The sequence below is a fragment of the Amblyomma mixtum genome, chromosome 4 (assembly GCF_055824585.1).
Source record: "Amblyomma mixtum isolate Tamu chromosome 4, ASM5582458v1, whole genome shotgun sequence".
Taxonomy (NCBI): Eukaryota; Metazoa; Arthropoda; class Arachnida; order Ixodida; family Ixodidae; genus Amblyomma; species Amblyomma mixtum.
In genome coordinates, this window is record NC_143015.1 from 150,428,308 (window position 1) to 150,455,699 (window position 27,392).

Here is a 27,392-nt window from a genome sequence, read left to right on the forward strand (position 1 = left end):
AACAAGGCGCACGACCGCCAGCCTTGAGGAAGTCGCCCTAGAAACAAGCGCAGCTATCGCAAGCAACTCTCAGCTACGTCGCATCGGTCTGTTTGTCTGATGCACTGAGAGGAGGCGCTGCGATTGGCTCGTGCTCGGGAGAGGAGGGTATGACAAATCTCTTCTCCCTTCCTCTCTAAAACCATGCAGCGCTGCGAAAGGCGAAGCGTGGCTTCATGCAGTGTGCGTGCTCGCGCAAGGCGCGCGTAGAAGAGCGGCGCGCAATCGGTTGGACGTGTTACGATGCGCTGTCGCCACTTTTGTTGATTGGCCGCGGGAGCGGTTAAGATCCGTCCAATCACAAGGCTTGTTAATGTGTCATGTATGTCAGTTTTATGGAGCGTCAACGGTTTTTTTTTTGTTTTTGTGCAGCGTCGTGAAGTTTTGCGAAGCGTCGTCTGCTTGGCGTGACGCAGACGATGTACCGACGCGAGCAGACGAGTGAACTAGACTTGAGATGCGAGCAACATTCTCCAACCCTTCCTTCCTTCCTTCCTTCGATGTGAGAGAAGGATACATCGATGCGGACACAGGAACCCGCATACTCGTGCTCAGCGCTGTACATTCGTGGCCTCCTGCTGACGGTCATACGGGTTGAGGGCTCGATTCATTTAGACAGAAACAAAAAAATTATTGAAGCTTTGGAGTCCGCGTTAGAGAATTCCAGGTGGTGACCGAAATTAACCCTTCCGGATACCTCCAAATAAGTTGCTTAATTCGACATGCGAAAACCCATTTACTAATCAATAAGACTAAAACTGAACGAAATCTTGTAGGACTCGAAGAATGCCACCACATACTAAAAAAAAAAAAACACTAGCTGAATAGTCTTCTGCACGCTTTTTCTGCCAAAACGGCCAAGTTCGCGATCGTCGACAAACACGCCGTGAGGAAGCGATATACGTCTTTCTCCCGAAAACAACAGCGCCGGCAGAACGGAGGAAGGGGGGGGGGGAGAGGGCTTCGCTTCAAGTGAACAGACATAGAGCTTCACGCAACAGCCACTTGTGCTGGACACTTCCAAGGTTTTCGGTAGATGTCTTTCTGTCTCTGTTGGCGAGCAATGAGTTTATCTCGACGTCCACAAAGTGCGACGCCACTACATACAATGCCTGCCTCCTCTCGAGTGCGCAAGACGAAAACACCCGGCGAAGTTTTTGCTTTGTGGTAGTCTTTTCCCCTAAAATTGTTTATTCTCCATTCCTGACTCAAATAGATCGCTTGTATATCGAACACTTCTTGCAGATTCTAGGTTCAAACAAGAAAATCGTTGACCGCCAGCTCATACCTGCGATAGCTGCATGTACAGTCGGGGACAAAAGACCCTGGACCACGTGTTCCTCAAGCGAAGCCGATAGCTGCGCAATTATCCGGTGACTGGTGACCACAGTTGTGGAGGTGAAAGTGAGAATTTTGTTCTTTCATCTCACAAGTGTAGTATCCAGCCGTCGTCTACTAGCAGAGCTATCGGCTTCATTTGAGGAACACGTGGTCCAGAGACTTTCGTCCCCAACTGTACGCTGCCAAATAATCGCGTGCAGCTACTTTAACGCTTGCACACTCTGTGATTTTTATCTTTGATAGACAGAAATGAACACTTATTGATTTAGGATTAAAGAGACGGGTACCACCATTTTCTGCGGCAAACTACGAAATCGACGCGCGCACAGAAAAAAACGCTCTCTACAGCTCTGAATAATTTCAGTTTTGAGCTTGATCGCCAACATTTTGCTCATATTTGTTGAAAACGCCCTGAATGCTGTTTTCTCAATATTTGGATGCGTCAGCCCATTTTGTCACATAAGAACCGGCATGAGACTTTCAGAATTCGCTCGATTTCATTTAGGCCATTGATTGAGATCGCCCGTGCATGCCGTTGCGTCGTCTGCGTACCGCGTAGCAGACGACGCGCGCTCTGACGTCATCACCAAATAGAGTTTAGGGGGCGCTGCGGTCGTGCAGTGCGGCGAAGCCATTCAAAGATGGGACAGCGCTAAGAGGAGGCGCCGTGCGCGCGGGTTCGGTGTGTGTGTTAGGCCGTTTTTGTTTAGCTTTATTTTTGCTCGGATATGTCTTCTTTTCGCCAGGGGCGTAGCCGTTCTTGTTCTAGGTAGACGCGTAGGAGCCGTGCGTAGATTAGCATGTAGCGTGCTCGCGGACGTTAAAGAAGCGAGAGTCGCTCGGCACGACAAGGGAGGGGAGCCCTTCGACGTCGAACGCGTTGAGCGGACATGGCACTGAGCCGCAAAAAACAGAGGATGAAGCAGCCAGACTACATGGAAAACGGCGACGGCAGCTACAAGACGAGGACGTTCGTCTTCCAGTCTCACAAGGAGTCGCTCACCGTCAAGATCATCGAGGTAATGCAAGCCACTTATCTTCGCGGCCGCTTATCGCGGTGTGCTATCTGACTGTGGCTGGAATCGCGTGCTACAAGGCGAGACAATCCAGTTTCGGTTTCGGACTTGTTGTCAGGTTGTGCTCGCGTTGATTTGATTCCGGTAATCAAATATACCGTAGCTCCTTATCCGAACGATATGGGAGCGAAAAATTGTAACTTATCAGATCTCCGTGGTGGAACTGTGCCTTTTTTTGTTGTCTCGTGCGCGGTTTGTAGGTTCGTAGTTCACACTGTTTGCTCAGAGCGATTGATGAACCGATCAACTCGGCTAGTTATCGTGGAGAAACGACATAGTGCGTGGGAGAACTTAACGGTCGGAGGAGAAAACAAAAAAAAAATAGCTTGCAAGCTTATGAGGGTTTGTCTCTAAGCTGTGTAGTGGTACTTTTGCAGCATCACTGGAAGTCCTGACTTTCCTCGCGCCGGATCATTCCAGAAGCAAAGCCCACTGGACCCTAAACTTTCGACGAAAGGTGTAGTACAGTCGACAGCAAAAGTTTATGGATGGGCAAAAACAAGCAAAACTGGCTTACATGACGCAGTCATGTAAGCCAGTTTTGCTTGTTTGACTGGCTTACATGACGCAGTCATGTAAGCCAGTTGCGAGAAATGTCTGCACGAGGGGTCGACGTGCGTATGCTATATGTCATGAGGCATTATATGGCTCGCGCATGACAGCGTTGAAATAAATTTGTTCCCAAGCACGCACCCTCATCCGGTAAATTTTTTCTGCCAACTGTACGTTGCTCAAAAATTAACTAGCGGCCCAAGTGAAAATGTTTGCATTCCAGCCTAATTATGGAACTGGAAATTGTGTCCAGCAGGAATATTTCTTGCTTGCAGCTGGAAACTTTTTTTCCAGCTAGCTCCAGCTGCAAAATTTTCATTCACAGCTAGAAGTGGAAATGAGAGCTCCATTTCCAGCCACTCCAGCTGTAAATTCAACTGGAAAAGTTCTTTTCCAGCTGGAAATAGTTCATCCATTTTCATGTGGGAGAATATTAGTTTTTCTCAATAATTTGCACTGGCATTGTGGTGATATACCTTGAGATTGTTGAAGTCTTCGGCTGATAGGTTGATTGTACCAGGACACACAATCTCTGCATATATCTCGTGCATCTTTGCCCGTGGTGTGCGCAGATGATGGACCCAAGTTACGGCATGTACGTCTGGCCTTGCAGTCCCGTTTTGGCCCAGTACCTCTGGTTCAACCGGGAGCACATCAAGGGAAAACGCATTCTCGAGGTGGGCCATATTACTATTTGGCTCATATGATTGTCATATGCCATGATCTGCCATTGAAAGTGTCGGGCACGCCTCTTGAGCACTGGTAAAAGGGAGTCCAGGAGATTAGAGAGGAGAATATCGGGGTAACAAAACGTATCCCTGGTGAAAATCTTTCCCAGCCCAAATGGTTTTTGGAACAATTTCCAGTTGGTTCCAGTTGGAACCAGCTGGGTTCCAGTTGGTTCCAACTGGAACCAACTGGAAATTGTTCCATAAACCCGTTGAGCTGGGAAAGATTTTCACCTGGGATCTCGTGTACAATTTATTTATTCTGCATACGCTTTCCGTGTGTACGTCAATTTGTCAGATTGTTTTGTTAGCACAGGTCTTTCCATAAGGGCAGGCAAAACTTCATGGTAATGCTTTTTGGTTGATACGTCTTGCTAAAAACAGGCGAGAATAGGTGACAAAATTAGTGCTCAACACGGTCAGTTTATATGTTTCAACAGGGTCAGAGGTCTAGGAGTTAGTATGGAGTGCCTTACAGATGAGCACTTTACACAGATGATTGGTTAATTGGTTTACTAAATATATGCGCCTGTGTGTCTTGGCATTAGAAAGTACAATTCCCCGAGACGAATGATGTCTCTGTGACAATACGTGTGTGGCGTTGTATTGCGCATTGACCATTCAGGTGCCCAAAAAGTAAAAATGAGCATGTAAGCAACGGGGACATTGTGCTTTACCAGCAATGCTCATACTATAAATACATGTGGCGCATCCAGCTGACGTGGTTCTGTGCTTTTAATGTTCATCTGTCTGTGGCCCGGATGAAGTGTCGCATTTTTTCCACAGCTTGTGTGTTTAATTTTACTTTTGGGACGCAGCTATGCACATCACAAAGCATTATGGCATCAAGAGGAAAAAATATTTGCTTATAATAAACATGAAACATAAATAAATATTGAACAGATTGAAATTGATTTAAAGCAATAAATTCAAATTGGATAAATTGAAAACATTCACGAGAAAGTGCCTGTGTTATTTGATGGTTTCGGCTGTTTATCAGGTGTGATTATGGTTCCTGTATAAATGTGGTTTTCCTGCAGTAAACTTTAGTTGAAGTTCCGCGTCTTGTCCTGTGCTTTCCTCTCTTCGTCCTGCGTCGTTTTGCGCGGTTGCAGTATGCACTCCATTATCTTATCAACTAGTCTAATCGATTGTTTTAGTGAAAGTAAATTTTCTACAGTGGAGTCTTGTCTCTCCCTCGAGGGTGTGTTAGGGCGTGGTGGTAGCCAAACTGGCTCAGAGCCCTGACCTTGTTTGTCTGGGCTTCGTTTGGGCCTTGGCTCATGTTACAAAGCATTCTGCTATCTTCACAATTGGTCCCATGTTTGCTGTGCAAGATAACATCCCTGCCCGTGACCTATTGATGTCCGTAGTTTTGTTGATGTGGTTAGCCGTTGTGTGCTTTTTTTTTTTCTACATGCTTAGAAGAACTTGTTGTTGGGCTAGTTGGTAGTTATTCATCATTAAATTCAACGGCGCCAAACCATACGCGCACACACACACACTGGAGAAGAAAGAAAGACGAGACAGAGCGCCACTCACAACTGATTTAATGTGCAGAAAGACACGTACATATATGTCACTGTCGGCGCATGCGCAAGGAAGACATTCAGCTTCGTGAAGATAAGCAGCGATCAAAAAACGCTTTTTCAGCCTTATACAGGTTTATCGATGTTTCGCTGACGCACAAGTTGCCCCTCTTTTCGATATGGAATGCTTCTATCAGTTCTGTGGCTTTTGTCACACTACTCTTTGCCAAAATCCGCACATCAGAAAAGCATGGTTCACAAGTGCGCGACGGGCAGGTTCTGATGTGCATGGGTAAATGGGGGCCATCTTTATTTTGTTCTACATTTCTTTGGTGTTCTCTGATCCGCTCATTGACACAGTGCCCGGTTTGTCCGATGTAGGAACTGCCGCAGGAAAGGGGAACTTCGTACACAACCCCTACCGCACATTTCGTGAACGTGTGTGTGTATGGTTTGGCGCCTTTGAATTTAATGATGAATTCTACGTGCTACTTGTGATGCGTTCTGCTGGTGCATGCAGCTTGTTTGCAGTTGTGGTCAACCTGTTTCGGAGTTTCTACCCAAATGTCTCTGTGTTCAGTGTAGTGGTCACTCTTGCCGCGACTGTGTTTGAGCCTGCTTCACTGTATCCTTCAGCCAGCCAACCTCAAAACTTCGCAGTGCTACGCATTTTTTTTCTGCTGTCCTCTTACAGGCACTTCCATCTTTCGTTGCTGCCATATTAGTGGTGCTTTTATAGAATATACCTAGTTTCAGAAGATCAGCAAACTACTTTTGAAGAAAAAAAAACATGGTTTTGCTGTAAACAAATCATGATGTATAAGTATATCCGTAGTGTTTAAATTAGTCAAAAGTTTGGCATGCAAGTTTAAATAGCAACAAGAGGAAAAGGCACGAAATTTCAGTGGAGATGCCATTATATCCTAACATACTTTCCTGATTTTGAAGTCTGCTGCCTTTATTGCCTCCTAATGGAAACAGATGTTGCAATAGCTTTATGTTGATTAGATTCTTTTATGGAAAGATAGAAAAAAGCAGGTGAGCTGCTGAAAGTATTTCAGAAACAGAGCGCCCTGGTAACTCTTGATGTCTCATTACAATATATGCAAGCTTATTTCAGCTGGCATAATTCTCGCACTGTTGTATGCATAAATATGGAGCATGGCCACTGGACTTCCTTCTGGACTGTGACTCATCACGTGCCGAGCATGCATACATGCTATTTTTGTACCTCTTTTTTTCTTCTTTTGCTCTGATTTCAGGTTTTAACTCAGGCGCATTCTAGCAGCCTTTTCTTACTGGTTTGGAACAAATGTGTACCACTCTGATGGAGACTGGTCCCCAGTCAAACATCAGTAAACCCTTATGTTTTTAAGCATGTGTCAGTCTGTATGTGTGTGTGTGTGTACGTGTGCTTGTGTATGTGGGGGGGGGGGTCTAAGGGGTTTGTTGTCCCAAAGTGACTCAGGCTATGAAGGACGTCATAATGGAGGACTTTTGGAAATTTTTGATCACCTGGGGTTCTTTAACATGTACTGACTACGCAGTTAACAGGTAGGTGTTTGCCACCTGCCACGGTGGGAAGGTTGTGATAACGTCATAAGGTCATGTATGTAGCCTAGGTGGCACGTACACCACCTGCTTTTCTGCTTACTGCACCACCGCCAGATTTTGTGCTGAGTGGCAGCCGTGACTGATATGCATGCATAGAACTACTGTGATAAACGTTGCCATGTATCTGATCTGTTGGGCTTCATCCATTCCATGCACACACACACAACACTAAGAATGTGCACGTTAAAGAATGCCAGGTGGTCGAAATTTCCGCAGCCCTTCACTACGGCGTCCCTGTGCACATTTGTGTACATAGCATGTCAAAGGGTTAACGCTACCTTGCTGACTGGCATCCCTTTGCCCCATGCTGCCCAGATTGGCGCTGGCACGGGCCTGCCAGGAATCCTGGCAGCTCTGCTGGGAGCCCGGGTGACGCTGTCTGACAGTTCGCCACTGGGTCTCAAGAACTGCCAACGCAATGTGGAGGCCAATGGCCTGACGGCCAACGAGGTGCCCGTGGTCTCCATCTCCTGGGGCCTCTTCAACCCGGCCCTCTTCCAGCTGGGACCCATTGACATCATCCTCGGGTCGGACTGCTTCTATGACCCAAAAGGTATCCGGCATGGAACTGTTTGACTGGGATTTACTTCTGGTGCACTGTGGCTCCATTTCACTACAGCACGTGCTGGGTGGGTTAAAGGTGCACTGAAGAGGATTCTGAACATGTCTTTTTGCCGCGGGAACTTGATCCACACGTTCCTAGCATTCTTAGAAACAGTGACTTATTGCCCTGTGTGGCCGATTTCCCCAATTAAATCGAATTAACACCCGGCTCCCGCCTTTTTTTTTTAATTCTGCCTCGTACGGTGGGCGGAGTCGACCAACGCATGGAGCGCCTTTCACCCAGTCCCATGGAGGCTTTGCTTTCACTTTATTTTGTTTTTTAGGTTTCCATGAATAAATAGTTTCATTCGCAGATAATATAGCCGCAAAATAAGCCCGAAGAAATAAAAATACGCGCAGACTATTTGCTACTACGGACTGCTACATATTACTCCGCCGATGGCAGAGCGGCAAGCCGCCACGGGACTGGGTGAAAGGCGCTCCACGCGTTGGTTGACTCCGCCCACCGTACGAGGCACACAGGGCAGTAAATCACAGTTTCTAAGAAAGTTCGGAACGTGTAGATCGAGTTCCCGCGGCAAAAAGACAAGTTGAGATTCCTCTTCAGTGTACCTTTAAGGGCAGTAATTTGAAATGATCTGCACGGTCATTTCATGCTGTGCTAGTTTATTTACTGGTCTTCATCCTGTTGCTTCTTGTTTCAATCTGTTGTGAACTGCACAACTTGCTTTATGTCTTAACGATGGAAATGTTGCTGAGTGAGTGAGTGAGTCAGTCAGTGAGTGAGTGGATGAATAAGTGGGTGGGTGAGTGAGTGGATCGATGGGTGGGTGGGTGAGTGAGTGAGTGGATGTGTGGGTGGGTGGGTGGGTGAGTGAGTGAGTGGGTGGTGAGTGAGTGGATGGGTGGGTGAGTGAGTGGGTGAGTGAGTGAGTGGATGTGTGGATGGGTGGGTGGGTGGGTGAGTGAGTGGGTGGGTGGGTGAGTGAGTGAGTGGATGTGTGGATGGGTGGGTGAGTGAGTGGGTGGGTGGGTGAGTGGATGGGTGGGTGAGTGAGTGGGTGGGTGAGTGGATGTGTGGATGGGTGAGTGGGTGAGTGAGTGAGTGGGTGGGTGGGTGGGTGGGTGAGTGAGTGGGTGGGTGGGTGAGTGAGTGAGTGGGTGGGTGAGTGAGTGAGTGGGTGGGTGAGTGAGTGAGTGAGTGGATGTGTGGATGGGTGGGTGAGTGAGTGAGTGGACGGGTTAGTGGTTGGGTGAGTGAGGGAGGGAGCTAGTGGGTGAGTAGCTGAGTGAAAGTGATTGAGTTAGTGGATGATCGTAGTGAGTGAGGGAGTGCCTGAGTGAGAGTGATTGAGTGAATGGATGATGGTTTGGTTTGGTTTATGGGGTTTAACGTCCCAAAGCAACTAAGGCTATGAGAGACGCCGTAGTGAAGGGCTCCGGAAATTTCGACCACCTGGGGTTCTTTAATGTGCACTGACATCGCACAGTACACGGGCCTCAAATTTCTCCTCCAAAGAAATTCTAGCCGCCGCGGCCGGGGTCGAACCAGCGTCTTTCGGGCCAGCAGAGCGCCGTAACCACTAAGCCACCACGGCGGCTTGAGTGAATGAATGATTGGAGTGAGTAAGTGAGAGGATTTAAAGCTAAAAATTTTAAGCTTTCTGCAGTGATTATACAGGTAGATTTAGCAGGCTTTTTAAACTTCACGTGTACAAGTTCAGACAGTGAAGTAAATGTCTTATTCTGCCGAATAGCTGCTTTTGACATCAGAATTAAATTCCTGTTTTGCCCTTGCTGGGACCGATCTATTGCCTTTCACTTGAATTATTGTTCTGCATTCCTGAAGTTGTAGAAAATCATCATACGTAGCCGACTCTCACGCTTTATGGGTCCAACGTCACAGAGCACTGTTTTTCTATGGGAAGGGAGCATAGACCAAGCTTTTCCAATATTTTCTTCATTGTTCAGAATAGTGTTAACATTGCTGCCTGGTCAGATAGCATTTGTCAGGTAGCACTACTACCTAAGCTCTTTTATCTTCTGTCCTCAGCTCAGCTTAAGTGTGAGCCAAACTGGATGCCGTTTTGATTTTGTGTTTGCAGACTTTGAGAACATCATTGTCACTGTGTCCTACCTGTTGCACCAAAATCCTCATGGGCGCTTCTGGTGCACCTATCAAATTCGAAGGTGAGAGCCGCCTGTTTTTTTCACCTCGTCTTGAAACCTACGATGGTTTCCACTCCAGACCTGCGTGCTATCGCAGCAGTTGTGTAAATACCACAGCGTTCTTTGCCAGAGGGGCAAGTTTGTCTGCCAAGAGCCCGTTTCTCCCCTAGCAGTTCTGCTGTATGTAGCTGTTGAAGCGCGTTCAACTTCATTCTTCTGACTGCTTTGTTCATAAGGCTGCAAGTTGAACGAACTGCCATGAAAATAGCAGTTTGGTGGACACGGAATGCAGAGACACCAACGTATGCAGATGATGTTGCGATGTGTGTTAAAAGAGTTCAATGGGATCAAATTTTAACTGAGTAATACTTGTTGGGGGGCTAGTTGGTGCATGTTTCCAGAAAAGGGTTGTAGCGCCGGAACACATAACACACAGAAAGCTATACGGGACAGGCGCAACTTCCAACTGATTTATTCACCGCGAACGCGAATGAAAGTAAGACAATCAAGAAGGGTCGCAAGAACCACACATGCGCGGGAGGGATGTACAAAAATTGAACAAATTGAAAAAACAGTTTTTGAAAAAGAAGATAGCCGAGTCACACAGGTGTCTCACCCCCGTGTATCTAAAAAAGCAGTTTCATTCTTATATATTGCAATTGAGGGGGTACTAACACAGTCGCTACAGTTGATTTTGATATAGAAAGCCTCTAACAGTTCACGGGCTGTCTGGTCCTGACTTCTACTTAAAACCTTCGTTTCTTTCAGCCTTGCTGTACACTTAGTCTTTCTTTCTTCACTGCAGGCTTTACAGTGATGGGGCAGATGTGAGCCTGTGCCATTTTTTAAATACCGATCGTGCTCAGCTAATCGGTAATTAATACAGCGGCCGGTTTGGCCGATGTACTTCTTTCCGCACGTCAGAGGAATCTGGTAAACGACTCCCACAGCACATTTAAGAAGGCAATGAACATGAGGTCACCAAAACCAAAAGTATACCGGTTGTCATCCCGTACACCCATAAGGTGGCGCACAATTTGAAGCATGTGGCAACAAAATATAAGGTACCTGTGGTTTTTTCCGCCCCCAAGAAACTGGCTGCCCTGTGCGTTAAAACTGATCCCAACAAAGCAAAGAAAACTGCATGTAACAAAAGACATGCAGGCCCGTTTGTTAAATGTGCTGTGGGAGTCGTTTACCAGATTCCTCTGACGTGCGGAAAGAAGTACATCGGCCAAACCGGCCGCTGTATTAATGACCGATTAGCTGAGCACGATCGGGATTTAAAAAATGGCACAGGCTCACATCTGCCCCATCACTGTAAAGCCTGCAGTGAAGAAAGAAAGACTAAGTGTACAGCAAGGCTGAAAGAAACGAAGGTTTTAAGTAGAAGTCAGGACCAGACAGCCCGTGAACTGTTAGAGGCTTTCTATATCAAAATCAACTGTAGCGACTGTGTTAGTACCCCCTCAATTGCAATATATAAAAATGAAACTGCTTTTTTAGATACACGGGGGTGAGACACCTGTGTGACTCGGCTATCTTCTTTTTCAAAAACTGTTTCTTCAATTTGTTCAATTTTTGTACATCCCTCCCGCGCATGTGTGGTTCTTGCGACCCTTCTTGATTGTCTTATATTAATTCGCGTTCGCGGTGAATAAATCAGTTGGAAGTTGCGCCTGTCCCGTATAGCTTTCTGTGTGTTGTCTGTTTCGGCGCTACAACCCTTTTCTGGATCAGAATTTATTTGTAGTCCTTTTCTGCGCCATCATTTGTCACCCTGGGGAATCTTTGTGCTGTTATATTTAATTAATTGTTTTGTTTTCTTTAATCACTGCATTTTCTCTCCCTCTTTTCCATCCCACGACTTCCTCAGCTGTAATTGACTGCGTCATGGTGCAGCCATGGACATAACATGATCTGCTGTTTCTTCTGAGTGTCTGCTTTAGACCTGTGTTTGTAACATTTACTTGTTCTGCTTCCTGTCCAGTTGTTTGGGTATTTTCTTTTTGTACTGTGAATGGTGCTCTGCGTAGCAAAAGTAGGGGTGCTTGCACCGTCTTTGTTTGTCTATTGTGCATTTTGCAACGCAACATTTTAGCTCTGGTACTCAGGAGTACCAATGTATATTACTGGTACTCATCTATGGGGCAGAAACATGGAGGCTAACGAAGAGGGTTCAGCTCATAGAGTTTCTTACTATTACCTAGAGGGAAAGCTGGCGACCCCTCTATGGGAGTTTGCATGGCGACCCCTCGAGACCACTTCAGCCACCATGGGCGCTCAAAGCATCATGGGGCGGTGAGCTACTTGTTGCGGAACTGCAACTTTTGGACAAAAAATAATAGAAAAATAAAGCTGTTCAATAACTACGAATGTCCTAACATTCAATATCTTGTCTAATGATTGCAACAAACGAGCAGAAAAGCATTTAAGTGCAAAGTTTGCCCAAAATAAGAGATGACTAGCTTTCCTATTGGCCAAGTGATGAACACTAAAACAACTAATATTTCGTAATTAACAGGTGCACTTTTAAAAGTAAATATGTTTTCAAAAAAAATTTTGTTGCTTAGATACTTTAAGAGGTTTTTTAATGGCATTTCGGAAGAGTAAAACCTTTTATTGGCGTCATGTGTCGTCGTGTTTTCACTACTATGGTTTTTGCACACTGCGTTCGCGCCAAAGTCGTCTGCGCACACGCGAACAGCGTTTTTGGAATGAAACGTCTTAGTAATGACACTCCGTGTTCCCTAAAAACTACGACTGTCTCGCAACAAGTAGCTCACCGCCCCATGATGCTTTGAGCGTCCATGGTGGCTGAAGTGCAGCGCCACCAGCTTTCCCTCTAGGTAATAGTAAGAAACTCTATGGTTCAGCTTAAGTTAAGGACAATGCAGCAAGCTATGGAAAGAAAAATTATAGGTGTAACGTTAAGAGATCGGAAGCGGGCGGAGTGGGTGAGGGAACAAATGTGGGTTAATGACATCCTAGTTGAAATCTAGAGGAGGAAATGGGCAGGGCATGGAATGAGAAGGGAAGATAACCGCTGGTCCTTAAGGGTAGCAGAGTGGATTCCAAGAGAAGGCAAATGTAGCAGGGGGCGGCAGAAAGTTAGGTGGGCGGATGAGATTAATAAGTTTGCGGGGATACGGTGGCTGCAACTGGCGAAGGACAGGGTTAATTGGAGAGACATGGGAGAGGCCTTTGCCCTGCAGTGGGCGTAGTCAGGCTGATGATGATGATGATGATTACTCAGGAGTAGGTTACATCCTGCCCTCTGGTGGCAATACATTACACTACTAACATTTTACTTTAAAAAAAATGATGAATTAACCATGAGAATTTTCTGTGCTTCCAGTGCGGACTACTCCATGGAAGGCCTGCTCCGGCAGTGGAATTTGGTCTGCGTCCAAGTTCCGCTTGAAAACTTTGAGGCAGACTCGCCCAACCTGGCCGGCTCGGGCCTTCCGGGTTCGCACACCATCGAGATGCTTGTCATGAGCATAGACACCACCGTGGAGCCCAATGCCTCGGACAAGGCCAAGACGTGAGAGAGGAGAACGGGGCGCCACGCCACGTTTGTTGGCACCGGCAGTACTGTAGCCGAGGCCTTCATCGCAGCGATAGTGTACGCTGTACTGTCTTTTCGGTGATGCATCGTCATTTCTCAACTATCGTGCTTCCTCACCTGACCATCCTGTCCTCCCCATTCCGGAAAATGCCTCGTAAGCGCTAATTTTTTTCTTCTAAGCGCTCATCATGCCCTTGCATCCAAACAACTCGATTCCGTGCTGGCTTCTGACTTGTGGTTTAGGTTTACCATGAGGACTGTAGGAGATTTTTTTTTTCGACTTTAAACTGTAAACACTGGTTATAAATAGTTTTCAATCACAGAACTGGTTCGACACTGGTGCATTAAACCTTGTCACTCTAGACAAAAACAATAAAACAACCAAAAACAAGCGCTGAAGCAATTCATTCGTTGGTTCGAAGAGACGAAGACGAAAGCCAAACAATTACCATGAGGACTGGTGGAGATATTTTTTTTCACCTTTAAACTGTGAACCCTGATTATACATAGTTTCCAAGCATAAAATTGGTTTCATGCTGGTGCTGCATTAAGTATGGAGCTTACGCAGCTCTGGTTAGGACAGTTGAATTTCTTTTGTTGACCATAGAGGTTAAGGGGACACTGAGGAGAAATTGAAGTTGGCTTGTATCGACAGAATACCAGCTCCTGATTACAAAAACGCCAGTCATACTGACAACAAAACTCTTGTAACATAGAAAAGAGCAAGAATCAAAATACAGGTATCGCCGCCACAGGCCAAACTCGCAAGTACAAGCGTGGTGACGTCATAGGACAAAACAGTGTTGCTAGAACCAATGGCTCTAGCAACGCTAGGACACGAGAATCAACGAATCACTGAGGCGCAACCAATGCATGTGCAAATCTGCTTGACGTCGCCAGATGGCGCCACGTACCCGGCAGCTACGCGCGCGCCTGCAGCATCGGGACCAATCAGCGCCTGCTCGTCGGCGGTAGGCGGGCTCCCGGTATTCCGCTAACGGTACCAAGGTACACGGTATGATAAAGGTGTCTATTTGCTAGAACTTCGTTGACAACTTCGAGAATGGGATCCATCGTAACGCTGGCAAAACGCCGGTGCAAACGTAAGTGAAGCGACGGTAGCGACGGCCGCAATAGCCGACAGATGCCTTCAACGTGCAGCCGGCGGTAGCTTTCTTTTCGGCTGCTGCTATCACGGAGTCTGCGTTACGTCATGTGCACGTCATGCTTCACGCCACTTAGTCCTGTGTCGTCATAGGAGAATCCCAAGTTCGAATCAGAGCGGCGGGAAAAACTTTTTCAACTTCGAATCCAAATTTCTTAGAAATAAATGCATCTTTCGCTGCCGGCCAAGTGGCAACAAAGCCATGAAATGCCGAACTATCGGATTTTGCTGTAAAAAAATTATTAGTCGAACTCTCCTCACTGTCCCTTTAAAGCACTTCATCAAAAAACCTTTTTCGAGAAATAAGGCGTCCAGTATACTGGGTGAAGTTTATATGGATTACATTGCTGCTTTCCTTCATTTCTTTTTTCTTTATCGCCCTGAATTCTGTTTACATTGCATTCATTGGTTTACGGTGCAGTTCTTGCTGTAGCACTGCACTACATGTAAAACAGGAGGTGTGGTTTCGATATATATTGAGAAACTTTAAGATTTTGTCAAGTAAGCTTAGTTAATCTTGTCACTGAAAAAGGCACTATAAATGTTGCTAGGATTTATTTATCCACCTGTCTCATTAACGAGGCCATTAAAAATCTTTTGTATCATAAGGGTATCATGAGGAAAGTGTATGCATGCGCCCAGAAACAAGTATGCTGCGCACAACATTGCAGACAGGTCAGTTTCTTTTGCACCTCATTTCTCATTGATAGAAGGATGTAGTGTACTTCTCGGCTGTTTTGGGAAACTAGAGATTCACCAGCAGGATTTAATTGAAATTAATTGTTGCCAGCACAACAGGTAAATCAAAGAGGGTTCAGATCGTTGCTTGCTGTGACTGCTGTTATTGTGAAAGATACTTCAACCGGCACCCACTGACTCATTCTCATTTCATTGTACTCACGTTGCCACGTTGTCAGTTTTACGCCTGCCGTGACATTGTTATGCCTGCAGCAGTTTGTCTTGGTGTTTGCTGCCACAGTGTCTTCTCAAAAGAGTTTCAGCTGCGTTCCGGACACCTACATCACCATATTGCCTGTACGTTGTAACAAAGCTTGTTTTTTCATTCCTGGCTTGTTACGCAAAGTTTTTATGCCATGCCTGTTCGGAGATGATGGTAGCAATGTCATGACATTTCTATGTATGTAACATACATTGCGAACCCAACATTGCTGTATGATACCACTGTATAATATCGCGCGTGAACGTGCGTCACCACATTCCTATGCTTCTTCTACGAGGTATTCTCATGCGTGGGAAGAGTCACATGCTATATACCTGTGTTGGAATTGTGACAAGTGCCGAGAAATTGTTATGCAGTTCCTAATGTGCAGGGAGCTTCATATTTCTTGTGACACCTTAAAGAACTCTGTTCAATACCACTGGCTGACTTAACCAGTGCTGCCATCTGCCTGAAGAAACATCAGTAGTGTTGTTGATTCCGTGCATCAGCAAGAGATGGCGACACCGATAGAGCCAGCAGGCTGAACCTGGCCTTGCATGGCAAGGTATGTAGACGACGGCTTTCTTTTTTTTCATTTATGTTTAATGAGCCCTTCAGGCGCTGATGTCGAACTCAATTTTAACAAACTGGATTGAAGGTGCAACCTTTGTGCAAGTCTTAACCATTGAAAAACTGACGTTTTTCCCCAGGAAGCTTTTTTAGTTGGTTACAAGAAATATGCGGGTCCTTGTATAAACAACAACCTTGTAGACAAATAATCTCACCTTCAGATCCGTTATAGTCCTTTCCTATTGCCCAATTGTCATTTGTCATTTGTGATGGCAAAAAGCACCGTAATTTAAAATTTATGTTCTGCCTGTTCAGCCTTGTTGTGAATGTAGAATCAAAGTGCTTGGCAGACTTGTCGATATGTGTGCTTACATTTGAAAGCTCAACATTAGAAAATTATATCATTGTAGGACTGTGTATGTTAGTGGCATACTGTAGTTAATGTTTTGCAATATAAGTTTTTTTCTTTGCTGAAGAGCTTGTGTGACGTGTCCACACTTATGTGCTGGCCACTTTGTCGACCACATAACTTACTGGTCGATGTGCGTTTGTCGTGACTTTAGGCACTAAGTTTGCCAAGGTCTAAACCGCCTGGAAATGTTCTTCGCCCTCCTGCGTATTATATGGGAACAACACTTTGCCCCAGTATGTGTCATAACACATTGTACATATATGTGGTGTACGGAGTTTGCCGCTTTCAATATTTCACTACGCTCCTACTGCCTCACCACGTGCTTGGCACGGTATCCACAATTTTGCTGACGTAGCCCTTATAAAAATGGTCTATAGACAGTCTATAGACTTCTTATTGACTCTATTCACTTCCTATAGATACTGCTTTTTGTCTATTCATAGTCTGTAGACTATCTATAGACAAAAGTCTACTAAGAGTGTATGGCCATAAATCTATAGATTGTCTGTAGACTGTCTATGGCATTTATATTGCCTATAGACTGTTTTCTATTATTTGTCTATAGAAAGTCTATAGACTTTATAGACAGAAGTCTATAGACACACTATAGACTGTCTAAAATTTTTTTTGTAAGGGAGTGGCTTGATGGCTTAACGTTGTCGAGCGAAGAGAAATGCGTAAAAGATGCTTGCTTAGTTAATTAAGGGAGCACATTTTGTACACTACGCCAAAAGTGTTGTTTGCTACTGCCTGTCTATAATATCCAAAATGCGCATGGCATTTAAGAGCTGCAAAGCCTGACAGCTCCATCATGGTAAATAAAAGTTGTATTTAGTTTTTCTGTTACTACCGACAGAAGGTTGTGTTAGATGCAGGACACTTTAAAGGGTAGACGAATTAAAGTTTGCCCAGTTTGATGGATTGTCACCTTCTAATGCCAAAAATGAGTATTTCTACTAAAAACAGAGCTTTTATAAGGCACAAAAAATAAAATAATATGTGTTGCCACTACTGGAAGAATTCATTACTGTGCTGCAGTTAAGATGCATGAAATTTTTGTCTAAAAGGAGAGAAACGGGAGTATTTAAGGGACATCGAGGACAACTCTTTGGAATTATTGTTATTATTGTTAACAATTATTAGTTGATTTGGTCAAGGGGAAGAGGAAGTTATTTGTGAAAAGTAGTTTGTTTTGTATTTGGTTTGCTTTGGAAAGGTAGCCTACAAGTGTAAGCTACAAGTCAAACCTAATTGTCCCTCAACTTAAATGTTCTTCTTTTGACATGCAAAACAAAAATATGCACATGTTATTGCTTTTGCATATCGCACAAAGGTAATGTACAAGCTAATCATACATGTTTTAAAAAGTAAACACACTGGCAACCATCATGTGTTAGTTTGGAAAGAAAACCTAACATTTGTAACATATTTTTCCAGTGCTAGGAAAAAAGCTGGCTCATCAGTATTAAGTACCAATATTGAGCTTTTTATAAAGACAGTATTCGGGAGACAAGGGCTCTTTGTTGCCATTGTTTAATGTTTGTGCATCTTGTGACTTGTACTACAGCTTCACATCGAGTAAAGAGTTACGATTGGTAACAAGGATCTATGAGTTATATGGGTAACGAAATGTGCATAAAAATGTATTTTGCCATTGTAAATGTACATACACATTGTTGCACCAGGTCAAGAATGTTTACTTTAACAGTAAACTAGAAGATCTGTAATGGTTATCTCCGTACTATGCTGTTGCCCAACATTAGTACATCTTCTCCTTGTCAGCCCTCATGATGCCTTTGTATCAGATTTGGGTAGTATACCCAGTGCATGTGCATGTTTTTGCAACCTGTCAACTGTTAATGTTTGGCTGTCCAGTTTGTACTGTTAAAGTCAGCCGCCATGTTGTGTTGTTTCGAATCTTGTTCCCAAGTCTTACTACCTGTATTTAGAACTCAGTACAGAGATACAGAGACCTGCTAATTGTCCCTCCAATAGTTGAACTTTTCTGTAACGTGCCTCTAAGATGCATGTTTCATTTGTTTTGCTACGCCTAGTATGTTATCCTCTGACTCTAGCTTTAACTTTTAATGCATTTAACCTTGAACTGGTGTACCCCAGCTATTCTTGACTTGCTCACACATTTTTTACTTGCCCTGTAGCTGAAAACAACTCCCTTTTCAGTCAAGGGAGTGATTGCTATCATTAGCATATCCACCTGATTGCAGTCATTTATATGCTAGCGAGTAATTATAGCCTTAAATGAATTGTTCCTTACTTCGGGGGTGCCCCTAAATACATTGAACATAAACAGAATTCTCTTTGGCATGCCTTGGAATGCAGCTCACAGTGACAGGGTGTTTGTCTACATGTACGTGAAACTTGAGAAAGAAGTTAGATTCGAGTAAAACGAAGCACATAAACTTGCCCGCAATAAACATTCAGCACTTTTTGACAAACACTCTTCCAAAAGACAGGATGTGCTTCGGCTGAAGATAATTGCCTGATCACTTAGCTTTTAACATTTATTTTGTTTGAGTGCTGATTGTTTACAGGTATAGTTGGAAGATTAAAAATCGAATTTCTTTTTTCTTTTTTTGATTAAAGTCACTCAAACCAGGAATATCTGTGCAGACTAGACGCCTGTGGTTGCAGCATTTGGCTGTTGATTTCGGACATCTATATTCACATTCCTGTGCTGGTGGCAGCTCGTAGGCTCCTTCGTTAGCACTTAGCATTCCTAGCACAAAGGGCAAGTCAGACTGCTTAAGCAACTGTTTTAGCGATTCCACGTCACAGTGATCCCTCAAACAATGTCACTATACCCACACCTAGTGGACTGTGTCGTAACTGTTGTTACAGAAACCTCGTATAGCGCTCGTAATGCATGAGCTTTTGACCCGTCACCGGGCATTTCGCAACATCTGTGTGCCATTGTTTTCGCTTTTGCAAGTTTTTTCTTCAGCAAACAGCTTTTATCCAAAGTACATGCATGGACCACATTTGAACCTCTCTTTGGCAAGTGCGCAGGAGATGAGAGGGCTGTCATAATGCGTCGTTTTCACATCTTCCGTCCCCACTCCAAAAAACATGCTCATGTCGGTGACCGTAGGAGAAGAGAATGCTGCTTCCACTAGAGGAAGGTTGTACCTTATTGGGTTGGCATGTGCTGTCAGGAGAGGTGGTTGTATTGAAGAAGTGATGCAAGTATGAACACTGAAACAGATTTGTTGGGTACTTAACTGTTCGTTGTGCACTGTTCAGCTCCGTGCTTGTGTATCTTCCTCTTCTAGTGTTTATATTGAGAGATCTTGCACGTGTTGTCATCCCAGTTTATCTCAGTGCTAAACATGCAAACATACTGGCAGACATTTATACCAAAGAGGGGATTCCCCATGTTTTACCAAGAGGCTGAGTGAGCGCACAAACATCTAGTCTTGGTGTGAATGAAGGCTGAACTTGTGTTTTTCAGTAGAGTACGTGGGTATGGCCTGTTTCTTGAGAGGGCTGAAGTGTTTGATGACTTTTGACTAGCATGGTGTATGCCCTCATGTTATGTTGCTTGGTGTTTAGTCTGTTGGTCTTTGGCAGTTTCCACGCTCAGTATGAATACTGTTATTTCCGTGAACAAATCATTTTGCTGGGCAGTGGCATTTCATTTTCTGAGCAGATTTCGCACATGCCGGGTTTTGGTGTAGTTTTGCCACCGTGCTACTTCAGACATAAGTGGCGACGATTGTTATTGGCCTCATCAGGAACTGACCCAGCTTTTTTGGCCACCACACTTAAATCAAAGTTGGCCTGTACTAAAATTCATGTCCTGAAGTTATGTGAACTGATGTAGCTTAACACGTGGAAGCTCATGTTTCATCAAAGCAGCATTATATAATGTTAATTGAACCATACCAGCTTGTGCACTATCAGCCTCCTGGGTTATTTCACTTTCTCTTCTTGTGTTCTTGTTGTACTGTGGCAAAGTTCACTTGTATTCTTATTGTGTTTATGATGAATGCCTGTTGTGTTTGTGTTGAATTATTGTCATATTTCTGTTGTGTTCTGTTGTGTTTTTGTCGTGTCCCTGTTGCATTCGTGTTTTTCACTTCGCACAGTTACAGATTTTTATGTACAAAAACAGCACAAATGCTGTAGTGTGCTCTGTCCAAAGTTTGCTTTCTGTTGTTTCTGTTACCTATGTTGTGTCGTCAGTGAGCAGCTGTTGTGACACCTTGACCAGGTAGGCAGCAGTTAGCTTTGTTGATATATAAGGCAGCAGGGTCTGTAATATGTGTATGTTGCAGTCTAGGTGGTGTAGTCGCATGGTTTTCTAAGTGGAGTGAGATAGTCTTCGTTTTTCTTCTTTCGTTGCCAAGAGATTGTGCTGAGATGCTGTAAGTGTATTAAACATACTATGTAACCGTATATGGTTGTGCTTTCTGTGTAATGCAGACTTCCTACACTTAGAGGTTGTGACTTTTTTGCCGCCTTGATCTTAGTGAGGTCCCCTGATGTTGGCATTGGAGATTTTGCTGTGAGCAAAAGTGCGCTAGTGATCCATGTGGCTGTGTAGGCCAGGAGTGTCCTAGAGCTTTGGCTCAAGCACTGGCTCTGGCTATGTGACTATAGCTGAAAATGATTAGTCCTGTTGATGTAGAACCACTGCACTGAAGTTTGTCGTCACTGTTCGTGTGTGTCTGGCCTCCGTGTGACATCTGAAATGCAGTGTTCTCTAGTACATTTTGGGCGACATCAAATTGACAATATTTGTGTGGACGTTGTCCTTTGCAGCCATCTAAGTTGTTGTGACACAGAATCTCTTTTCGTGCACTGCTTAGGCATTTTCTCATTTCGTGCCTGCCGTTGATGGTACATCTATCTAGGGGCTCCACGCCGACATCATCTTGAATATTCGCCTATCAGTCCTAGAATGTTGATACACATTTTTGCTCAGTCTAGGCCTATTTGTGAGTGGCTATTGGGGCACTTGCACACTGCGTTCAGTTAGTATTGTGGGTTGTGAAGTATATTTTTAATATATTGATTGCATGTGTATGTAGGCTTGAATTCAATATCTTCCTGTGCATCACAAGTAACTTCATCTATTGCTAATTTTTTATTTGCATTGTTGTACAAGAACATTTTAATTTAGTAAATGCAGCCAGGAAATGACTTCACACCACAGCCACGAGGGCTGTGCACATGAATGTGCATGTATGTTTATGTACGTGCGTAAATTTATATACAAGAATGCATTCATGTTTATAGTGTACTTCTTTCTACGAAATAATCCTATCAACCTTGTTGCTTATTTGCTCCACAGTTTTGCCGCCTGCATTCTGGTGCGGCGAAACCTGATCACTATGAATTTAGGTATATTATGTGCGCTGTTGAGTGCACATTAAGCAGCACTTCCCGGAACATGTTTCACTTAAAATTTGAGCCAGGTGTGATCACTCTATGCTTGGTTGAAAAACGCTGAAGGCTTATTTAATGTGTCTGTGTGTATACCTCTCCAGGACTATGCAACCTTTTATGCCGTTAACAGTTTATCGGACAGTCTGTGCAAGTGCGGCTAGTTGAAAAGTTTGAGCAAAACACCATTTTACTTCCGGTTGATGGGCACAATTATTGTGAAAACACTGGATATTAGCAAAACTTCTGTCGCTGGCTTCTGCTGAGCCTGCTCAATGCATATGTGCTGAGAAAACTTCAGATGACGAATCAGCACTTTGTGGACGGGCCATGGCATTGAACATTTGTCTATGCAGTGACAGAAATTTTGTTTTAAAGTCTTATGATAGGTTTTAGAACACCTTAAGATTTTCAAATCCTGAACGATCTTGCAATTTTCTTTAAAGCATCTGTTTTACAATTCACGCCCATTGACCAAATCTAAGATAGGCCATAGAGCAGGCGTAGAGGGTTGTGGTGCAGTCGATGTGCATTCTGGCATGTGTTGGTTGCTGAAATTATCTTGAACCGGTAAGGACGTATCCTCTTCTGTGTCTGATATGTGACAGGCATTCATAGTTGCCGGAAGGGGATTTGCACCTGTACAGCCATGTGTTAATACATGGTCTGTCAAGCACCTACCTTTGCCACGTTTAAATGTGTGACCTGTGCCTCAAATATCACATATATAAGCTCTTGAGCATGCCTATTGATTCAATTTTTAAAACAGTTAAAACTATTTCAGCCCATTGTTGTACGTCACGTTACATTCTCTCCATATGTAGCTTGCCAATGCTTGCATGTTAGGCCTGCTTAGAAAAATGCTTTGTAAGGCCTCCCGTTGTAGCGTATACCATACATTAATATGGTCAGTCTTGCTGTCTGTGCATGATGTATTTGCCATTTGAAACAAAACTTGCTAATGATAAACTGCTACGAATTGTCTTTTTTTTTTCAAGTTCTAATTTCTCAGTTCTGCTTCATCAAGTAGGAAAATATTAGGACTACAAGAAGTGTCAGGTTAACTGTTAATGCTTTTATGTGGCCCAAATCTGGAATTGACAAAATTTCGTTCTTAGGTTTGAAAGTGACGAAATGAATCTTTTTGTGTTGTTTGCAAAAAGAACTTGTATAAGGACTGCATGTTATGTCTTTCTTTCCTGGGTCTGATTTCTTAGTTATGTTTAATTGAGTACTAAAATATTGGGACTTCCAAGAAGTTCAAAACTATCTGGAAATGCCTTTACATGGCATTCACAAATATTTTGTTTTTAGGTTTGAATTGCCTGACAGAATGACTCTCTTTGCATGTGCTACGCATAAAAATTGCGCTTGAATTTCAGTATATGTTCACTTGCAAATGCTTTTACAGCTACCTCAAGCTGAACCTGTTTTGGGGATTTTTGTTTTTAATCCGCATGATGTAATTTTTTTTAATACGATAATATCAGAATTAACATCAGGAGCAAAATCGACTGTCTAATGTCAAGAAATTTGCTGATTGGTCGAAAGAGGTCACATGACTTCACGACTGCATCAGTGGGCCACCCTGATTGGTCTAGAGAGGTCACATGACCTTGTGACTTCATCACAACCTACCTGCCGGGTTGTGAGCAACATAGTTTCTAGATAGTAACCTGGATAGCATGGCGGTTGATCGATTGACAATTGCGAAGGAACTGATGCAAACAAACAAAGGAGTTGCGATAAATGTGAAGTGTAATGCTATTGCATTCCACTCCTAAGGTGACTTAAGTGGTCCCATAATTTTTTCTTGCTTTTGAGACTGCAGTGGTTCTCTGTGCCCCCAGCACAGCGTAAACAGCAGCAAATGATTTGTAGCTAAAAAATAGGACAGCTTTAGTGCCATATCTCGTATCTGTTCTCGGATGGTATATCTAAACTTTGTGTGGGACGATTAGTTATTTCGGTCTTTACAAGATGCCTGTGGGATCCGCACAGTTTAATGTAGTTGCCTGTAGTGTAGACTGACGTGTTGAAATGACTTTGATAAACTGCCGGAAAAGAAGTGTCCTAAGCTGACTCTAGTCGTGTTAACAGCATGTACTATCGCGCTCAATATGAGTTGCAACGCGCGGTCATCGACCGGGGCTCGTTCCGTGGTGTGCCTCCTCGAAACAGTCGCTCGGAATTCTGGGAGAAACTTTTTCCTGAGCGGGGGTGCTGTTGTTTCCTGGAACAGCAGTTTCTCCCAGAATTCCGAGCGACTGTTGGGAGGAGGCACACCACGGAACGAGCCCCGGTCGATGACCGCGCGTTGCAACTCATATTGAGCGCGATAGTACACTGCATGCATTTTCGCCTTTGGAGCAGACCACTCCTGCGCTGCATGTTAACAGTCTTCCTATAGATGGCTGCACTGTTGATCCCTGCTGTAATTATATGTTAATAAAACAACACCTTTCTGCTGGGCGCTTCGGGGCCTCGTTTTTCTTGTTTGCCAAGCTGAAATCGCAAACAAGATGTCACAAGTCTGTGGACATAAAGCACTTAACAACACTAGCCGATGGTTTAACAGCCCCTTGAATAACCTGCTTCCTTCAATATGTCACAAAGTTATTGCTACTCTAACCTAATTTGAAGTGCATGAATTTTTTCTCTCACTGGATTGTTAAAGGAAAATCATACTTTTTTTATATACGTTTTTCACATAGATGCATATTGCCAGATTTAAGAAAAAAATTACATGTTGCCCACGAATAATGGCAGGATTCACCTGAGATAAAGCCCTCGGCAGACCTGAAATGTCCTGCAGGCTTCCACAATGCGATATTAAAGCTGGAAGCATGGTTCACTTGCAAGTTTCACCGAGTTGCAGCTTGCGTGTGTTCTCACCATTGAAGTAATCTTTGATTTATTTGTGTAATAATTCTGAAATTTAGAAATAAAAGCACATCAAACGTTGATATTTTAAAGGAGCATAGACACCTAACTTTTTGGTGCATGTTTTCTTGTTTGTAATATACATGAATTACCAACAGTCGGTTGACGACTTCGACGTCTGTGGTTATAGGTCACGTGGGTCTTATAAAAGCTGCTTCCACATTTGTTGTCATTCCGGTTCATGAGGAAGACTGGTTTCAGCACTGTAGTGAATTGAAACTCTGAAGCAGTGATTATATTGACGTTTTTTTTTTATGAATAATGTGACATAAAAAACCACTCTTTAACGTCACAATCTCCGTTCGACGTTGAAACCGAAACAACATGATAGAAAAGTACTATTATAAATTATTTAATGCTCGTAGCATCATTGTAGAGAAGAACACATGCTACCAAAATTAGGTGTCTGCACTCCGGTGTCTGTGGTATCGTCAGGTCCAAAATACAGATTTGCAATGGCGCGCTATATACTAGCTCTATCTCGAAGGGTAGGGCAGGCAAGAAGCCAAAGCAACCTAATTACGTTTCTGCCATGAGGCGCCGTATGTTTTGCCCCTTTTAGCGACAGCTGACGCACTACGTTGTGCCAAATTCTGCACCGCTGCATGCAGGTGGTGCCCATACTTTCTGCAGAACGGCCAAGCACTAATATTGAACGTAGCAGCTGCGTGAAATTTGTGAGAGCTGGAAGAAGGATGAATGTGAAAGCAAAAATAAAGGAGTAAATAAACCGCAGGCGCGTGCCAGCTGCGCGCTTAACTGCTACGAACATTTGTGCAGGACAGCAGTTTCTGGTACACTTCTGGCACTCGTACGTCCTGCCAGTGTAACGCGTACGCGAAGTTCAGAATGCCGTGACTACATTTCTTGGCATTCGCAGAAGCTGTTTTTTTTTTTTTTTTTGGCATGTCGATATATTTTCGAAACACGGTGAAAATTAGTACAATTCAATTACAGAGTGTACATCGTCAGATCTCAATCCTATTAAAGGTTATATTGAAAGGTTATCTGCAAATTGCTTCTGCATTGAAAGAATTTAACCATTCCATGCTTGAAGCGAGCTGACCAAGTGTAGCAGACGACGCGCCGGTTGTTTTTTTTTTTTTTTTTTATAGATAATGGATAGATGAATGCAAACTTTTTTTTTTTTTCTCTTGAGGTGGTGGCAAACGTCACTTTGCCTTAGTTATGCTTTATTTTGTTTTATATTAAGGTCAATCAAATAGTCAGACACAGTTGTAATAAGGCACTGGTTATCTTCTTTGTTTCTCCACTTAATTTTCATCAGCATTCAAGTCTTCTCTTGCTAATTTACGCCTGATAGCAGCGCCATCAACTATATGAAGCGGTGTAGTGCCGAACTACGGCAATAGCAATGCAAAGCTAGCTGTTAAATATCCATAAAGTGATAAAGTCACTGCTAAAACTGTAATCTTTGAAATTTACCCAACGCTTAGATCACTGTACTTGGATAAAAGCAATGTTTTGAGCTTTAATAGAAGATCATGATTAGAACTCCTATGGGTGTGTCGAGGCTGTTGCTAGAGCCACGGCCGGTTGATAAGCGCCGTGCTAGAGCTAGAGCCTTCTTTCCTCCATGGCTAGAGCGAATCACTCAAAACCTTAATTTAATCAAACCGGTAATGAAACTACTCATACACCACAAGCGATATTTGTTATCTGGTTTACATTTAAAGATTAAACTAATTACAATAAGTTAAAAATTATTGCAAAATAGAGCGATACTTTAAAACAAAAAGACATCGCAAGGAGTGAAAAAAAGAACAAGAAATAAGCACTGGAAATCACTGATCTCCACTAGGTGGCTGGATGCCGCATTCCCGCTTTCCGAGACGAGCGCGAGTGAAGCCACCGGAAGTTGGACCGCTTGTCCCGGAAGTCGGGTGTCTGCTGTGTATTTCATTGCAAAAAGTCGTGTCTTTCGCCCTTTCGTTCTCAGTTTTTTGCGTTGTTTTCGTGTGATGTCTGCTGTTATATGAAAGGAAGAAGCAAGCTGAACGCGAGAAATGTGAGCATTGTGTGCAGAACCCTGTAATTTCTGCGAAAGCGAAGAAAACAGGCATGCAGGTCTCACCCTGCCTCGGCAAGGGGGTACGTGCATTAAACACTATGTTCTTGCCTGGTTCGTGTATTCCGAGCGTAAATGAGAAGTAGTGGAATGACGATGAGGCTAGGTCACCTTAAAACCGAATTTTCGCTCCCCTAGTGGAGATCAGTGCTGGAAATAAGTAACATTCATTTAGCACCATCATCATCATTGATCACTCCAGGGACTTCCGGTTTGTTGCTCGCCTGCGTAAAGATCCATCCGCAGCCGACTTCCGCTGGATGGGTCAACTGATCAAATGTAAGTTTGTGTTCCGTTTAGCGCTTGAATTTCTCCGCGTACGCGTACGGGTGCACGATCGCAAACGCCTTGGATGTTTCAAATCGTCCCCGAAATACCGTCGTGCCTCACCGGTCGCTTGTCAGCCGCTGCTTCAGCCATCCGCGCGGGTGACGTTTGCTGTTTCGGCTAGGCCTATCGGCGACAAGGGCCCCTTTAAAGACCCCTCTCTCACGAGCCTCGCATAGCTCAAACGCGGTCCTTCGCCCAGTGACAGTCACTGCTTTGCTTCCCTTCGCTCGGGTGTGCGCGCAATAGAAACTGCTATCTCTAGAGAGGTGAACGGAGCTGGTTAAACCAAACGTGACCACCGTTTTGAGCTCGCTCGGTAACTGTAGTAGTGCAGTAGTTAGCCGACACTCCTCG

The 27,392-nt window shown here is 44.0% G+C and overlaps 2 protein-coding genes across 5 annotated transcripts in view; both read left to right on the forward strand.

Annotated features, from left to right (window-relative positions):
- The first annotated feature begins 1,554 nt into the window (after nt 1-1,554).
- LOC149348754 (histone-arginine methyltransferase METTL23-like) lies at nt 1,555-20,686 on the forward strand. The gene is made up of 5 exons (XM_089588318.1): nt 1,555-2,399; nt 3,581-3,685; nt 7,195-7,432; nt 9,549-9,633; nt 12,971-20,686. Exons 1-5 carry the CDS (start codon nt 2,271-2,273, stop codon nt 13,161-13,163), a joined length of 750 nt encoding a protein of 249 aa, XP_089444444.1. The 5' UTR covers nt 1,555-2,270; the 3' UTR covers nt 13,164-20,686.
- Nucleotides 20,687-26,872: 6,186 nt separating this feature from the next.
- lqf (epsin homolog lqf) overlaps nt 26,873-27,392 on the forward strand; it is a 37,643-nt gene continuing 37,123 nt past the window's right edge. For all 4 annotated transcript variants that reach the window (XM_089588323.1, XM_089588319.1, XM_089588321.1 and 1 more), the window contains exon 1: nt 26,873-26,987. The gene's annotated coding sequence lies outside the window, so the exon portion shown is untranslated. The remainder of the gene's footprint in view (nt 26,988-27,392) is intronic.

Bases quoted from the DNA above. Each gene is read 5' to 3' on its own strand.
- LOC149348754 (XM_089588318.1), top strand. From the start codon at position 2,271: ATGGCACTGAGCCGCAAAAAACAGAGGATGAAGCAGCCAGACTACATG. The intron at 2,400-3,580 runs GTAATGCAAGCC...TGGTGTGCGCAG, and splicing joins TCACCGTCAAGATCATCGAG to ATGATGGACCCAAGTTACGG. The intron at 9,634-12,970 runs GTGAGAGCCGCC...CTGTGCTTCCAG, and splicing joins TGCACCTATCAAATTCGAAG to TGCGGACTACTCCATGGAAG.